We start from the raw sequence: 15,259 nt of genomic DNA, 5'->3' as shown, positions 1-15,259 counted from the left end.
TTTTTTTTTTTAAAGATTTTATTTGTTTATTTATTAATGAGAAAGATAGGAAAGAGGAAGGGAAAGAAGAGAGAACCAGGTATCACTCTGGTGCATGTGCTGCTGGGGATTGAACTCAGGACCTCATGCTTGAGAGTCCAATGCTTTATCCACTGTGCCACCTCCCAGATCACTTCTCAGCCTTTATTTTCTCCACCATTTTTTTTGAATGCTCTGCCTCCAACCCAAGTGGAATTTTATGCATGAATTTTAATATCTGTTTCTGTACTTGGAGGTGATGGCACTTATCCTAAGACACCCCCCCCCACCTTCCTCATTTCATCCTCCTTCATGTCCTCCCCCTTCTTTAATGTTTATTTAGGATAGAGACAGAGAGAAACTGAGAGAAGTGAACATGAGAGGGAGAAAGAAAGACACCTGCAGCATTGCTTCACCACTTGTGAAGCTTCCCCCTGCAGGTGGGAACCAGGGACTTGAACCTGGTTCCAAGCACATGGTAATATATACACTTGACTTAGGTGTACCACTCACTGCCTAGCTCCTCTCATGGTAAGATTTCATGCTCTGAATAACTAGCTTCCCCACTGAAATCCAATCACTGAGAAAAAGCATTTTGATGTTGTGGGTTAAAGTTGAACCGAAGTGTGGTTCCCGGGTCTCAAATTTGGGACCCCAGTGGAAGTGACCTCAGAGGCTCAGGAACAACTGTGCCTCAGTTGGTAGGGTCGCTTCAGGTTGGCTGCTTTCTTACATGTTCACCTTTAACACAGAGCCTCCTCTCAAACACTCTTAAGTGACTTTTGTACCTTTTCTTTTCTCCAATATAGATTGACCTCGCCATCGATGGTGCTGATGAAGTAGATGCTGATCTGAATCTTATCAAGGGTGGTGGGTGAGTGTTATGGGATAGACTTACTTGCTAAAGTGTATTGACCATTTACTTCCTCACTTAGCAAACAAAGACACAGGCTAATGTTTCCATATTAGATACACAAGTGACTTGTCTCTGGCAGCTCCGGCAGCTATAATAAATTAACATAGATTGGATGGCCTAAACAAAGAAATTCTATTTCTCACAGTGCTGGAGTCTAGAAGTTTAAGAGCAAGGTGGCAATAGGGTGGCTTCTTGGTTTGCAGATGACTGGCTTTTCACTGTGCCTTCACAAGGTGGGGAGAGAGAGCAAGTAAGCTTTCAGGTTTCTTTTGGGGGTGGGTGCCATGGATTGAACCCAGGTCTTGCATGTCTTCTACCACCGAACTACATCTTTGACCCTTTCTAGTCTTCTTTCCTTGTAGGACACTAATGTAGTTCCTGTCTTTGACCTCATTTAACCATACTTACTTCCCTTACTTAACTTAAGTGCTCCTTCTGCAAATACAGCCACTTTTAGTGATTTGAGCTTCTAACATGGGGTGTGTGTGTGTGTGTGTGTTTAATCCATTGCACAACATATCCTTGTGGATAGTCTTTCAAGGATTAAATTTATCTTTCAGTGCCAGAATTAAATGACTTTGGGCTTATGTCTGACTTGAATTCACAGATTAAGCTTTGACTTATTCCTGTGTTCATTTGTTTCTCATCACCAGAGGCTGCCTGACCCAGGAGAAGATTGTGGCTGGTTATGCTAGTCGATTCATCGTGATTGCTGATTTCAGGTATAACATCATGTGTTCTGAACTGTCCACTAGGGATGTTGATTGTATCCCAGGCTCCACCCCATTTTATAGAGAAGGAAGTAGAAATCAACTATTATTATTATTATTATTATTATTATTTTGCCACCAGGATTATTGCTTGAGCTTGGTGCCTGCACTACAAACCCACCACTCCTGATGGCTATTTTTTCCTTTTCTCTTTTTCCTTTTTCCTATTTTATTTGATAGGATAGAGAGAAATTGAGGGGGGGGTGTATAGAAAGGAAAAGAGAAAGATAAACACCTGCAGACCTGCTTCACTGGTAGCTTGTGAAGTACTCACCTCTGCAGGTGGGAGCTCGAGCCTGGGTCATTGTACATAGTAATGTATGCACTCAGCGGAGTGTGCCACTGCCTGGTCCCTTTTTTAAGACTGATGGTTAGAACTTGGGGGCACCTTCTAGGAGGGCTTATGCTGTGCTTTCATGGGAGTGAACACTGCGGCTTCCTGTCCTCATGAGGAGGAGGAAACAGCCCATTACCTTTGTTAACAGTACACAGTCTCATAAGCCCTGCCTATAGGAAGTGACTCAGCACATCCTGCTTCCCTTGGAGTTAGGGCTTGCCACACAGTGTCTGACCAGGCTTTCAGATTCTTTCTCAATGAGTTTAACAGGTGCCATTTGTGCTGAGTATGTTAGTAAAAAAAATGTATTTATGTATGAAATATGCAACTATACAAAGAACATAGTAAATGCTGTATACCCATAAACCAGTCATAGAAAAATAAATGTTATGGGTCAGGGGCTTATGATACATGATGCCACTGCTCTCAGACCAACTTCTCGTGTGTGTGTGTGTGTGTGTGTGTGTGTGTGTGTGTGTGTGTGTGTGTGTGTGTTTAACAGGGCCTCAACATATGCAGTTTGCATAATTTCACTTCTCTGGTCCACTTTTTCATTCAGATAGAGAGATGGAGAGAGGGAGAAACATCACAGTCCTGGAGCTTTCTCTGTTGAGAGAGCTCGTGTACCTCCCATTTGGTGCAAGGACTCAAACAATGCGTACTTGTCCCTGTTTGCTCTCTCAGCGCATGGACTTAGTTCTGTTCCCGAAGTTGGTGCTTATCCATACTTTTGCGCTTCTTTACATTTATTGTATTGTTGGCCTCTTCTTTCCAGGAAAGACTCAAAGAACCTTGGTGATCAATGGCACAAGGGGATCCCCATTGAGGTCATCCCAATGGCTTATGTCCCAGTGAGCCGAGCTGTCACTCAGAAGTTTGGGGGTGTGGTTGAACTTCGAATGGCCATCAACAAGGCAGTAAGTGGTCAGAGATGGCTGGAGGTTCTCTGTCACAGCTGGGGTTCATCCAGACAAGAGCCCCACCATCTTAGTTCATGAAGCTCCTACCTGAGCTCCCACATCTTCATCCCAGTTTTGAAGGGTTGAGACTGCAAAGTCTTTGCCTTTGATCGAAGTGTCCTGTGAACATCTGTGATCCCAAATACTGGAGGGGACCTAGGGTGTCTAGTGTGGTGTCTGCCTTTCTACTTCTAAATGGTTGTCTACTTCTAGACTACACAGCTTTTATTTATTTGTTTACTTATTTATTTATTTTGTTATCTTATTTTGAATGTTTCTTATTTTATTTTGCATAATGTTTATTCCCTTTTGTTGCCCTTGTTTTTTTTTTTTTTTATTGTTGTAGTTATTATTGTTGTTGATAGGACAGAGAGAAATGGAGAGAGGAGGGGAAGACAGGGGGAGAGAAAGATAGACACCTGCAAACCTGCTTCACCGCTTGTGAAGCGACTCCCCTGCAGGTGGGGAGCCAGGGGCTCGAACCGGGATCCTTACCATCCTTACCTGGTCCTTGCGCTTGGCACTACCTGTGCTTAACCCGCTGTGCTACCGCCCGACTCCTTGCTTTTATTTATTTTAATCATTTTCTTCTTTTTTTCTTTTTTAAAGATTTTATTTACTAATGAGAAAGGAGGAGAGAGAGAAAACACTGGATGTCACTCTGGTACATGTGCTGCTGGGGACTGACCTCAGGACCTTGTGCTTGAGAGTCTAATGCTTTATCCACTGTGGCACCTCCTGGACCACAATCACTTTATATTCTACTTTGAGAGCGCTGTCTTTATTTCTGTATTCAGACTCATGTAGTTAAAGTCTTTGCTTAATGCAGTATACATCCTCTGTACAAATGGGAGGGTTTTACCTTTCTGTCCCCCTGGACCTGACATGCCTCCGGTAATCTGATCTTTTTAGTGAGGCCTGAAGCACCTTGATTAACAGGTGCTAAACACAGGCTTTGGGAAGCCCCCGAGATAGGAAGTTTTCCAGTTTTCATAGTATATACAGTTTTTCATTTTTCTCCTTTTTTCACTTTCCTATGTTAAATGTGTTAGTGGAATTTCTTGGAATGTTAACCTATCCTCAGGAATATGCTACAGCTAGTTAGTCTTAATGTTTCTCCGGACTTTTTTTTTTTCTCCCCCTGATAGGGCAAAGAGGGAGAAAGATGGATACCTGCAAATCTGTTTCACCACTTGTCAAGTGTCCCCACAGCAGGTGGGGAGCAGGCGGTGGGGAGGGCCTTGAACACAGGTCCTTGCACATAGTACTATGTGCACTTAATGTGATGTTCCACTGCCCGGCTCCCTTTCCTGGCTGCTTAAGTGGGTGACACAGAGCTTTTTGTTTCTTTTGCACTTAAGTAAATGAACAAGTGGAAGACTAAGTTAAACTCATAGTCCTGTGCTTGCGCTTTCTCTGATTTTTGCTGAAAGGCCAGAAAGAGATGGCTGGAAGTTCTCTGTCACAGCTGGAGTTCCTCTAGAAAAGAGCCCTACCACCCCACCTTCATGGAGCTCCTACCTGAGCCCCTTTCCATCCAGTCTGAAGGATTGAGACTACAAAGTCCTTGCCTTTGGTTGAGGTGTTCTGTCAACATTTGTGATCCCAAACATTTTCTTGTGCCCAAAGCTATTGAAGAATTCTGGGTTAATTAATAACCACCCCCACAGGAATTTCTGGGTGATGGCATTGTATTATTGTGGTATGTAAAAAGTATTTTTTTTATTGGGGTAACGTTCTATAAAATAGTCATTGTCATGTGAAGCTGTGAGAATATTGTGCCATGTTGGTACCTTGTTCTATCGCTGGAGTTTTTCATTCAAATAATGGTTAAGATAGACTGAGTGGCTCAGGAATTGGTAGAGCTTTGAACTTACAAGCATGAAGTATCCCAGGTTTGATTGCTGGCATCCCATATGACAGATGCTGTTCTAGTTTCTCTTCCTGTCTCTATCTCATGGAATGAATAATATACATTTTAAAATGTTTTATAAAATGAAAAATTGATTTAAAAATTACAGCCTTTAATGTGAGTGCCGAGTCTGGTAGATGTTTACCTATGTGGTTTATATTTAAAATCCTTTTGGGGAGCTATGGAGACAGCATGATGATTATGAAAAAGATGTTCATGGTCTACAGTTCTGAGGTCCTACATTCAAGTCTCTAGCACCACCATAATCCAGAGTTGAGCTTTCTTTATCTCTCTTTTTCTTAGTAAAAATAAAAGAAACAACAATATTCCAATCATTTCTGGAGTGCGTATTATCTCCTTTTGTAGTTAGTCAATCTTCAGGCTCAAAGAATTTAATGGCTCTTCTGAGATCTTTACCTGCGTAGTGACAGAACTCAAACCCTGATTCCAAAACTCCTTTATTGCTTTGGAATATGTTTCATGGTGCTTCCTTCCTGTAGCTAGTGGGGCAGTTTGGAATAGGTTAGACACATATTTTGGTTATCTCTTCCACTTTCTTGCCCCTCCCTGCCTATTTGTATCTGTATCTTCATTCAGTGTATAAATATGGCTGCCTTCTAGGGTCCTGTGGTGACAGATAATGGGAATTTTATCCTGGATTGGAAGTTTGACCGGGTGCACAAATGGAATGAAGTAAACACAACCATCAAAATGATCCCAGGTAATATGAACATTATATACTGAGCACATCCATGCTCTTTATCCCCTATGTTTGGCCACAGGAGACACACTGGGTGTGAGTTTCTAAAGACTTAATTCAAGGGCTTGGGCGTAGCATAATAGTTATGTAAAAAGACTTTCATGCCTGAGGCTCCAAGGTTCCAGGTTCAATGCTCTGTATAACCCAAGTCAGAACTGAAAATGGTGTTCTGGACAACAACCATTTAAAAAAAACCTTTAGTCTTATTGCTTTTATATAATATATTAGGGGTTTCAACTTCACACCCTTGCCTTTACTCCAGAAATAGTCACAATTTCCTGTCAGCTTTGTTGTTTGAAATTTGGAGTATCATAGTGTATTTTGTTTGTTTGTTTATTACAGAATTACATGTAGATAGGGGTTTGAATCTACACCATTCCCACCACCAGAGTTCTGAATCTTCACTCTCCCCACTGCAATCCACAACAGTTCCCCTAAAGTTGTAGACATGGGCCAACCATCTTCTCTACAACTATCTGTCCACATTTATACATAGTTGCCCCTTCTTTTTCTGATTCAATCCTCTCTTCCCCTCTGAGGCACTCATAACATTGTAGCTACCTCCATATGTCCCTCTCCTTTTCCTTCTCTCTCTCTGGGTGCTGATGGAGCTGGTGTTCAGAGCCCTCTTACCTTGATTTTATCACTTCTCCTCTCACGAGGAGTATGGATCAAGGTTGTTTATGGGGAGTAGATAGTGTATTTTCTTATAGGATCTGGACTTTAGTCTCTTTTTTGTGAGTTTTCTTCTTATTTTTTTATATTTATTTTATTTATTTATTCCCTTTTGTTGCCCTTGTTGTTTTATTGTTGTAGTTATTATTGTAGTTGTCGTTGTTGGATAGGACAGAGAGAAATGGAGAGAGGGAGGGGAAGACAGAGAGGAGGAGAGAAAGACAGACACCTGCAGACCTGCTTCACCGCCTGTGAAGCGACTCCCCTGCAGGTGGGGAGCCGGGGTTCGAATCGGGATCCTTATGCCGGTCCTTGTGCTTTGCGCCACCTGCGCTTAGCCCGCTGCACTGCAGCCCGACTCCCTCTTATTTTTTTTAAACTGACTTAAAAAGGCTTTTTTTTTTTTTTTTCTTTTCCAACCAGAGCACTTGCTTAGCTCTGGCTAATGGTGGTTTAGGGGACTGAACCTGTAACTAGGGAACCTCAGGCATGAGATTTTTCTCTGCATAACCACTATGGTATCTCCCTCACCATTATTTTTTAAATTGAAGTATGATTAGTTTAAAACACTGTAAGTGTTTTAGGAATATAACTTCATGCCTCTTCAGATGTATGTTACCACACCATGCCTATGACTGTCAGTTGGACCTCTTTCGATTCCTCCACTCTTACCTCAGTTTTGCATTTAGAATCCAACGGTTTGGTTTGGTCTGCCTTTCTCTATTCTTTTTAATTTGTTTACTTATATCCTACATATGAGTGAAGCCATCCAGTATTTTCCTTTCTTATTCTTGACTTTGTGATAACACAAATCCCTTCTATCCATGTTGTTGCAGAAGACAAGCTTTCTTCTTTTCTTGTATTCCTGCCAGCAGTGTTAGGAGAATTCCTTTTTCTTTGTATTCTAGCAAGCACGCGGATGTTGCTTGTCCTTTATGCCTAAGGTCATTTTCACAGGTATGAAGTGACTGCTTGCCGTAGCTGTGATTTCTATTTCCCTGATACTAGGTGATAAGGATATTTTTCATGAACCCACCAGCAATCTGTATGACTTTAGAGAAGCGATTAGTTAGTTAGTTCTCTCCATTTTTTTGATGCACCTACTTGTTTCTTTTTGAGGTTCATGAGTCCCTTGTGGGCTTTCTTCAGTGGGAAAATTATTTAATTTATCCATAGCTATTAGCTATGTACCATAGAGAAGCTGCTGTGCCATGTTATATGGAATATTCTGTTGAGTGTGGAGTCTGTCCTCCAGAAGAACAGGTCTCAACTTGAGGGAAAACTGTACTAGAGACGTTTGCAGATAAGATAGAATGTGCTAAATTATGCTAGAGAAATACCAAAAGCCTAGAGTGCTCAGGGGGCCTTACTTTGAGGAGTGTAGGGTGTGCCTTTGGAGAGGTGGCCTTTGATCTGTGCCTTTAGTATAGTGTAATGTAGACACTGCAGTAAGTATTTAGGATTGCTTGTGTGTCCTGTCCAGGAAGTAGTGCAGTGGCAGAGCACAGGAGATGCAGGTGTAAGGTCCTGAGTTTGAACTGCATCACAGCATATGCCAGAGTCATGTTCTGGTTCTCTCTCATATATAGATAAAATCTACTGTATAAATAAATAAATAGTAACATAAAGGAGTTTCATTTGACTTCCAGTTTTGATTAGGTTGTCAGTGGGGAGGGGCACAGATTGAGGAAGGTTAAAAGATTTATCCAATGGCAATACTGCCACAATTAGAAGCTCTCTTTGGAGCACTTAGGTCTGTTTCTACATTCTGCATTACTGGCTTTTATTTCCTCAAAAACCAATGCTAGGAGGGTTTATGAACATTTGGAGTAATGGGCAGTCTTAATATAATCTTTTTTTTTTTTTTTTTTTTTTTTTTTTTTTACCAGAGCACTGTTCAGTTCTGGCTTATGATGGTGTGGGGGATTGAACCTGGGACTTTGGAGCCTCAGGCATGAAAGTCTGTTTGCATAACCATTATGCTATCTACCCTCTGCCCCTTAATATAATTCTTATGGTAGACTAAGGAGTGATGATCTGGGGCTTTGGGTGAAGGAAGGCTGGGTTGGCTGTGGAGAGGTACAGTGGATAAGTATTGGACTTTCAAGCGGGAGGTCCTGGGTTCAGTCCCTGGCAGCATATGTACTAGAGTGATGTCTGGTTCTTTCTCTCTGTCATATCTTTCTCATTAATAAATGAATAAAATCTTTTAAAAACATATTTATTTATTCCCTTTTATTGCCCTTGTTTTATTGTTGTACTTATTGTTGTTGTTACTGATGTCATTGTTGTTGGATAGGACAGAGAAATGGAGAGAGGAGGGGAAGACAGAGGGGGAGAGAGAGACACCTGCAGACCTGCTTCACCGCTTGTGAAGCGACTCCCCTGCAGGTGGGGATCTGGGGGCTCGAACTGGGATCCTTACGCTGGTCCTTGCGCTCTGCGCCACTGCACTTAACCTGCTGCACTACCACCTGACTCCCAATCTTTTTTTTTTAAAGTAAATTATGAATCTAGGCCAGAGGTGGGGGGGGGGTGAGAAGGAAGAGACAGATGTGAGTGTTATCACCAGTCTTAATGATTTTGAGAGACAAGATTCTGCTGAGGATATTCCATGACATCAGATAAGTCATAATTTGCTAGTGGGCCAGGTAAGATCAGCGTAGCAGATTATAGTGGTTGAGAGAATTCTGGGGCAGAAAGCCTGTGTAAGAATACTAATCTGTTCTCCCCCCCTTTTAAATTTTTAAAAGTGTTTTATTTTATTTTTGAGAGAGATGCAGAGAGAGAAAGACAGAAACACCAGAGCACTGCACAGCTCTGGCTTATGGTGTGGGGATTGAACCTGGGGCTTGGAGGCTCAGGCGTGAGAGTCTCTTTGCATAACCATTATGCTATCTGTCCCCGCCCTTCCTTTTTCTCTATGTCTATATCTATATTATACTATATGTCTTCAATAGCCTCTGTAGAAGCTAATTCTAGTACCTACCTTAGGATTCTTGAGATAAATGAGTACTTAGCACACAGAATATGCATTTTGAATGAATATGTCTCCAGAAGGAACAGATATTATCTTCACTGTTAGTTAAATGTACTAGATTCTAAGTTATCCATGTTATTTGAGATAAAAAATTTAGTATAAATAGCTCATACAGCAAGCTATTTCTCCCAGCCTTACTATTTTAGTCTTCTATTGACAATCTATTGAGTTAAATTATTCATATTTTTAAATTTTTTTAGTGTTCTCTATGTTGTGAAAGACATGAAGGCAGGATGGAGAACTGTCACTGAGGTCACTATAAAGTATGAGAATTTGCCCCAGTTGACATTTGAAAGAAACCATGGCACATAGGAAATAGCTGTAGGTGGTCGGTGATCCTGCCCCTCTATTAGGTGAATTTCCTGGAGTGTCCACTAGGTAGTGCTGTTACCCTCCAACTTTCTTGGTGAGACATTGAGAGATCTTTTGAGAGGAAATTTTCCCCATACTTTGCTTTCCACATCAGTAGGAGGCTTCACTAAGGAAGTTCAGTTTTACCAGGGTCTTATAGTGAAGTTGAAAAAAAGAGAGGAGCTACATATGGAAAAAAAATAGTTCAGTGCTACCAGGATCATCAGTGTGGTATGTTCCTCATTTCTTTACCTGATGTGATCTACTATAGTAATTCCTGCTGGAGCAAGACTGGGCAAGAAGAAGCTGTTTCCTGTGTATCTCTGTCTTGTTCCATAGACACTTGTGTATATGAGGACACTTAGGGTAGCCCACGGGCACCTATATGACTGATCTCTCCCTTGAATGTTACACTGAGTCACAGCCAGAACAGAGAGGCTCTGTAAAAAGGTCAGAGCCAGTGAATTTCTTTGCCCTGCTTTCACACTGAACCAAACACCTCTGCCCTTCCACTATTTGGGGATGGGAGCAGGGTGAATTAGTTGACTTCCAGTATTCAGTAGTCACTGGGGGAGAGGTTGCTTTATGATCATTCTAAGACCTTAGACTTCTGTCACTTTTCTCTTTTACACCTTTTTGGAACCTGGTTTAAAATTCTCTTAGGTCAGGAACATTGCATAAATGTGTACACACCACACACACAAATAGTTATTTTTTCTAGCCTTGTTATTTTTTAAAAAAATATTTATTAATTAATGAGAAAGATAGAAGGGGAGAGAGAGAAAGAACCAGGCATCACTCTGTTACATGTGCTGCTGGGGATTGAACTCAGGACTTCATGCTTGAGAATCTAATGCTTTAGCCACTGCACCACCTCCCGGACCACTTAACCTTGATTCTTTTTCTGCCTAGGCAAGAGGAATGTTAATGTTTCTTTCTGTTCTTCATCTTGCAGGCGTGGTGGACACAGGCCTGTTCATCAACATGGCTGAGAGAGTCTACTTTGGGATGCAGGATGGCTCAGTGAACATGAGGGAGAAGCCTTTCTGTTAACTCTGCAGGAGCTGAGTCTATTCACCTGATTCCCCAGCCCACATCGAGGCGGACATGCTTCCCCGGAGCCTTTGCCTTAATGTCTCTGTGCTGTGGACAGCTGGTGGTAGCGGGTACTGGGGGCTAAACCCAGTCTAATGAAGTATTGTTATTAAATGTCTTTTTAAAGAGAGAAATATAAACATATATATTTTTATTATTAAAAATACTCATTTTATAAAGTAAAACTTGATTTCTTATTTTATATGAAACATTTACCAGGAAAAAAAAAGGTAGACTATCTTTTTAAACTTTTTAACTTGGGTCTGCTGGTTAAGCTTCTGACAGTTAAGTTTGCTGAGAAATGTAAATTGAAATTTTTCTTTAAATTGGTGAAATGAAGGGCCCAGCCAGCAGTGATTTCCTGATGCCTTACTGGAAATATTAGGATTTGTTATACTTTTCTGCCGTACTCTGTTTTGTTTTTAACCTTCCTTGACATCACAATATCTAGTTACATTTTTTTTCAGATGAGGTTTACAAAACTGGTGAGTGGAGCTGTATGTAGGGAATCAGGATCATTAACTGTCAGGAGGAATGTGATTGCTCTTCTACTAAGATAATGGGAGTTCATTTGGATCCCGGTTGTTGGAAGTGATTGACCAGAAATACTTGCCAGTACTGCCAAAGCACTTCTGTGAAATGTGATGCACTTCTCAGTGATTTCTTTTTTGTCCTTGCTGTTTTGTCTGTTCTTTTGTGTGTTCCATCTGCACAGTTGGGCATCAGGAGTTGTCCCCTCTTTATATTGTTTGAGGATTGAAATAAAACAATTTGGTGCCATCGTGACTCTCTATCTTTATTGTAAAATTTGCAGTCAAATAGGAATTAGTTTTGCTCACCTAGACATTCACTCTTGGATAGGGATGCTGTTCACTCAACAAATCTTAAGGGAAGTAAGGAGGGAATGTGGGGTGGTGGATAGAGGTTTCTTTGGTGTAGTAGCACTAGAACTTAGGTTGGTAAATGGTATCCATCAAAAGTGAAATAATTCCGATTTTTTTTTAATATTTCCTTATTTTTTTTTTTTTATGGAGACTGAAATTAAGAGGAAAGCAAGTGAGTTCTACTGGGTTCCATAAAATTTATATTTTAAACTAATTTAAATAAAATATATACTGTGTGAGGATGGGAACACAGAACTTGTGTGGTGTGTTATCACATTGTTATTGTGGTGTACACATTGTTATCTTAAAATATTGTAACTCACTTTGATCACGAAAAAATGAAGGAAAAATAAAATCTTGAGCCAGAGTAGGTGTTTTCTCTTGTTTTTAAGGGTTTTTTTTTTTTTTTTTTAATATTTTATTTTTGAGAGAGATGCAAAGAGAGAAAAACACCAGAGCACTGTTCAGCTCTGGCTTATGGTAGTGCAGGGGATTGAACCTGGGATTTTAGAGCCTCAGTCTGTTTGCATAACCATTATGCTTTCTCCTCTACAACTAGATCAAGATGCAGAATAAAAATTAGGACTGTATACTGAAGATTCTTTATTTCGTTAAGTTCTTTCTCTTTGTTCTCAAGGTACTATTTTAAAAATAGTCACTCGTAACACAAAGCAGAACTTGGACTGGGTTTGAAGTATTGCACCAAAGTAAAGAACTTGGAGGGGGTATGTGGGAGTGTCTTCAGGTCCTGGTGCATGATGGTGGAGGAGGGCAGCTGTTACCAGTGTTATGCAGACAACAGAAATTTTATACATGTACCAACAACTGTATTTACGGTCAACTGTAAACCATTAATCTCCCAATAAATTTTTTTTTTTTTTTAAAAGTCACCTAATACGTTGTCAGGAGACCTATCCAAGGAGTGGATTATTTTTTCTTTAAGGCAATTATTATTATTATTATTTTTTTTTTTCTTTAAGGCAATTTTTGCACAAAATGAACACTAGATGTTGAGAAAGTTTAGAACTGATTAAAAAAAGTTATCCTTTGAAACCATTGTGGCATGAATTAAGTTCAGGGATAAACAACAAAGTTAAACTAGGTTTCTGGAAAAACACCTGCGTGCTACACCTCACATGAAGATTTTCAGTGTGTTTCATAGGGTTTATTTTAGTATTTAATAAGAGGAGATAGAATGATACCAGAGCACTGCTCAGCTCTGGCTTATGGTGTATGCTGGGGATTGAACCTGGGACCTTAGGGCCTCAGTCATGAGAGTCTTTGTATAACCATTGTCTCCCCAACCCCCTTAATTTATATTAGTGAGAGCATCACCCTGGCCTGTGTCATGTTTATGATCAGACCTGGTCAGATACTCTACTGCACCATGCTCCCCCCCACCCCCCAGCAGTTCTTCTAAGTGTTTATGAAGAGGATTTTCTTTTGCTTTAGACACAAATAATTCAGTTTTCCCTGGTGGTAAAACTTGATTAAATTTTCTCTAGTGAAATTGTTATATTGATCTCATGGCAATAATTTGAGGGGAAAATTGACAGGCTCATGATAACCTGAGGGTCAAAAAGCAGGCTGTGAGCTTGGTGTTTAGAAAAGGTTTATCACCAAGTTAAGCTGACACATTTCTGGGAGACGTGAAAGGGAGAAAGACACTTGGGTTTGAATAAAAGTCTGTTATGCTTTTATTTTAACTAGACCCTGTAAAGTGTGTGTGTGTGTATAGCCTGTGTCTCACATGTGATTTCACCACTTGAGGCTGCTTTTACACACAGACACACGCAGACAGACACACACATACACACACACACACACACAGCTAGAGCTTCAGGCATCAAAGTCTGCATAGCCATTTTATCTTCCTAAGATGAGTCTGAGTAAAGCACGTTCTGTTAATGTGATGAATGAGGGAAATTACATACTATGGGGAGCCACAGGTGTCTCATTTGGACATTGTCAGGGCTTAGAGGATTTGGGTTTTGTCTGGTGCTTTGCAGAAGGAGAGGGATCAAGGAAGCAGGGCTTTGCTCTGCATTGCAAGTGGTCAGAAAGCAGGACATTCTTACCAGTTCTCTTATTTATTCATGAGAAAGGAAAGACAGGAACCAGACATCTTGTGCTCCAGGGATTGAACCCTGGACCTCATGCTTGAGAGTCCAGTGCTTTTATCCACTGCACCACCTCCCGGACCACTTTATTTATTTATTTATTTATTTATTTATTTATTTATTTATTTTACTGAGGATATAAGAAGAGTGCGATGGATCTAAAACAGGACTTATAAAGAATAGCAGTCATTCACTACCCAGAATAAAGGGGTGTCTGCTCCTTTGTGTGGTTTGGGCTATGTTTGTATTTTGTCTGTGTTGAGATGTGATTACTGAGCCATCTGGTTTTTGTCTTCATGGCAGAGTGGTTTTGATGGTTTTGTGTGATAATATCTGTGTTCCATAGGCTAACACAGCAGTCTAGTTAGTGGAAGGCTAGCTTAAGGCAACCAGTCATGACTATAGAGCAGGGTGGGTTCCTAGGTGTCAGCATCTCTCTCTGTCTCTCTCTCTTGTAACCAAAGTACTGCTCAGCTCTGGTTTATGGTGGTGATGGTATTGAACGTGGAACCTCAGAACCTCAGGCATGAAAATCTTTTGCATAACCATTATGCTATCCTCCCAGTCCTGCATTTCTTACTCAGGAGAGCATCTGAACATTCTATAATCAACTATCACTTTCCTTTGATTAGCAGGTCACTTTCTGTGAACTGGGCCTTGGGATGGAGGACTGATACCCTGTGCTTTGACTTCAACCTTCAAGACTTCACTGGTGCCAGGATAATGGCTTCTCATCAAATGCCCAAGTTCGCTGACTTCCTGTCACACCTAGCAGCTGATGCAAACAGACTGAGGCTTGCATCAGCCTTCACTCTCCACTAACCCTGTAATCAGATGATGTTTTTGACATAGGTTCATTGCCTTTGCTTTTTTAGTAACTGCCATGCATTGCAGGCCAGTCAAAACACTTCAATATAGCTTAGCATTCAAATGTGCCCAAGTTGGCCTCTGCAGAGAAACATCTGTGTAGTGTTTTTGAGAGGAATGGATGGCTCACATGAGCCCTGGGGTGAGGATGGAACAGAGAGGGAGGAGGAAAAGTAACCCTAGTGTTCTATGTACTCTGCCTTATACAGACACACAATCAGATACATTAAGGGTTGAAACCCAATCATTCTCTTGATGTCAATTCATTTAGAGCTGTCTCTGCTTAGTGGCAAAAGAACAGAGGAAGCAACTCCATCTCTGGGAACTAAAGGCCTGGCCGTCTGCTTCTCTGTCTGCCTTGGCCCAGTGGCAGAACAGTTCTGGATACCCCTGGGGGGTAGAAATACATTTTGAGGGTGCTCTCAGGTTAAGTGGTATCCCAACCTTTGTTTCAACTAGAAATGTTGTATGCTTTACATTGGGTTCTAGTTCTCCCCTGCCAAGAGAATTGGATCAGTCCAGTTAGTTTCGCGGGCCTGCTTGGCCCCGCTTAGC

The 15,259-nt window shown here is 41.0% G+C and overlaps 1 protein-coding gene across 1 annotated transcript in view; it reads left to right on the top strand.

Annotated features, from left to right (window-relative positions):
- The window catches only part of RPIA (ribose 5-phosphate isomerase A), a 37,702-nt gene extending 26,083 nt beyond the window's left edge, over positions 1-11,619 (top strand). The window contains exons 5-9 of the mRNA XM_060187358.1: positions 828-892; positions 1,588-1,656; positions 2,817-2,958; positions 5,534-5,633; positions 10,694-11,619. Of these exons, the coding sequence (XP_060043341.1) occupies positions 828-892; positions 1,588-1,656; positions 2,817-2,958; positions 5,534-5,633; positions 10,694-10,791 (474 nt within the window). The 3' untranslated portion in view covers positions 10,792-11,619. The remainder of the gene's footprint in view (positions 1-827; positions 893-1,587; positions 1,657-2,816; positions 2,959-5,533; positions 5,634-10,693) is intronic.
- The last annotated feature ends 3,640 nt before the right edge of the window (positions 11,620-15,259 follow it).

The sequence above is a fragment of the Erinaceus europaeus genome, chromosome 3, assembly GCF_950295315.1.
Source record: "Erinaceus europaeus chromosome 3, mEriEur2.1, whole genome shotgun sequence".
NCBI lineage: Eukaryota > Metazoa > Chordata > Mammalia > Eulipotyphla > Erinaceidae > Erinaceus > Erinaceus europaeus.
Note: the sequence above shows the minus strand (reverse complement) of the source record. Positions and strands in the feature narration are given on the sequence as shown.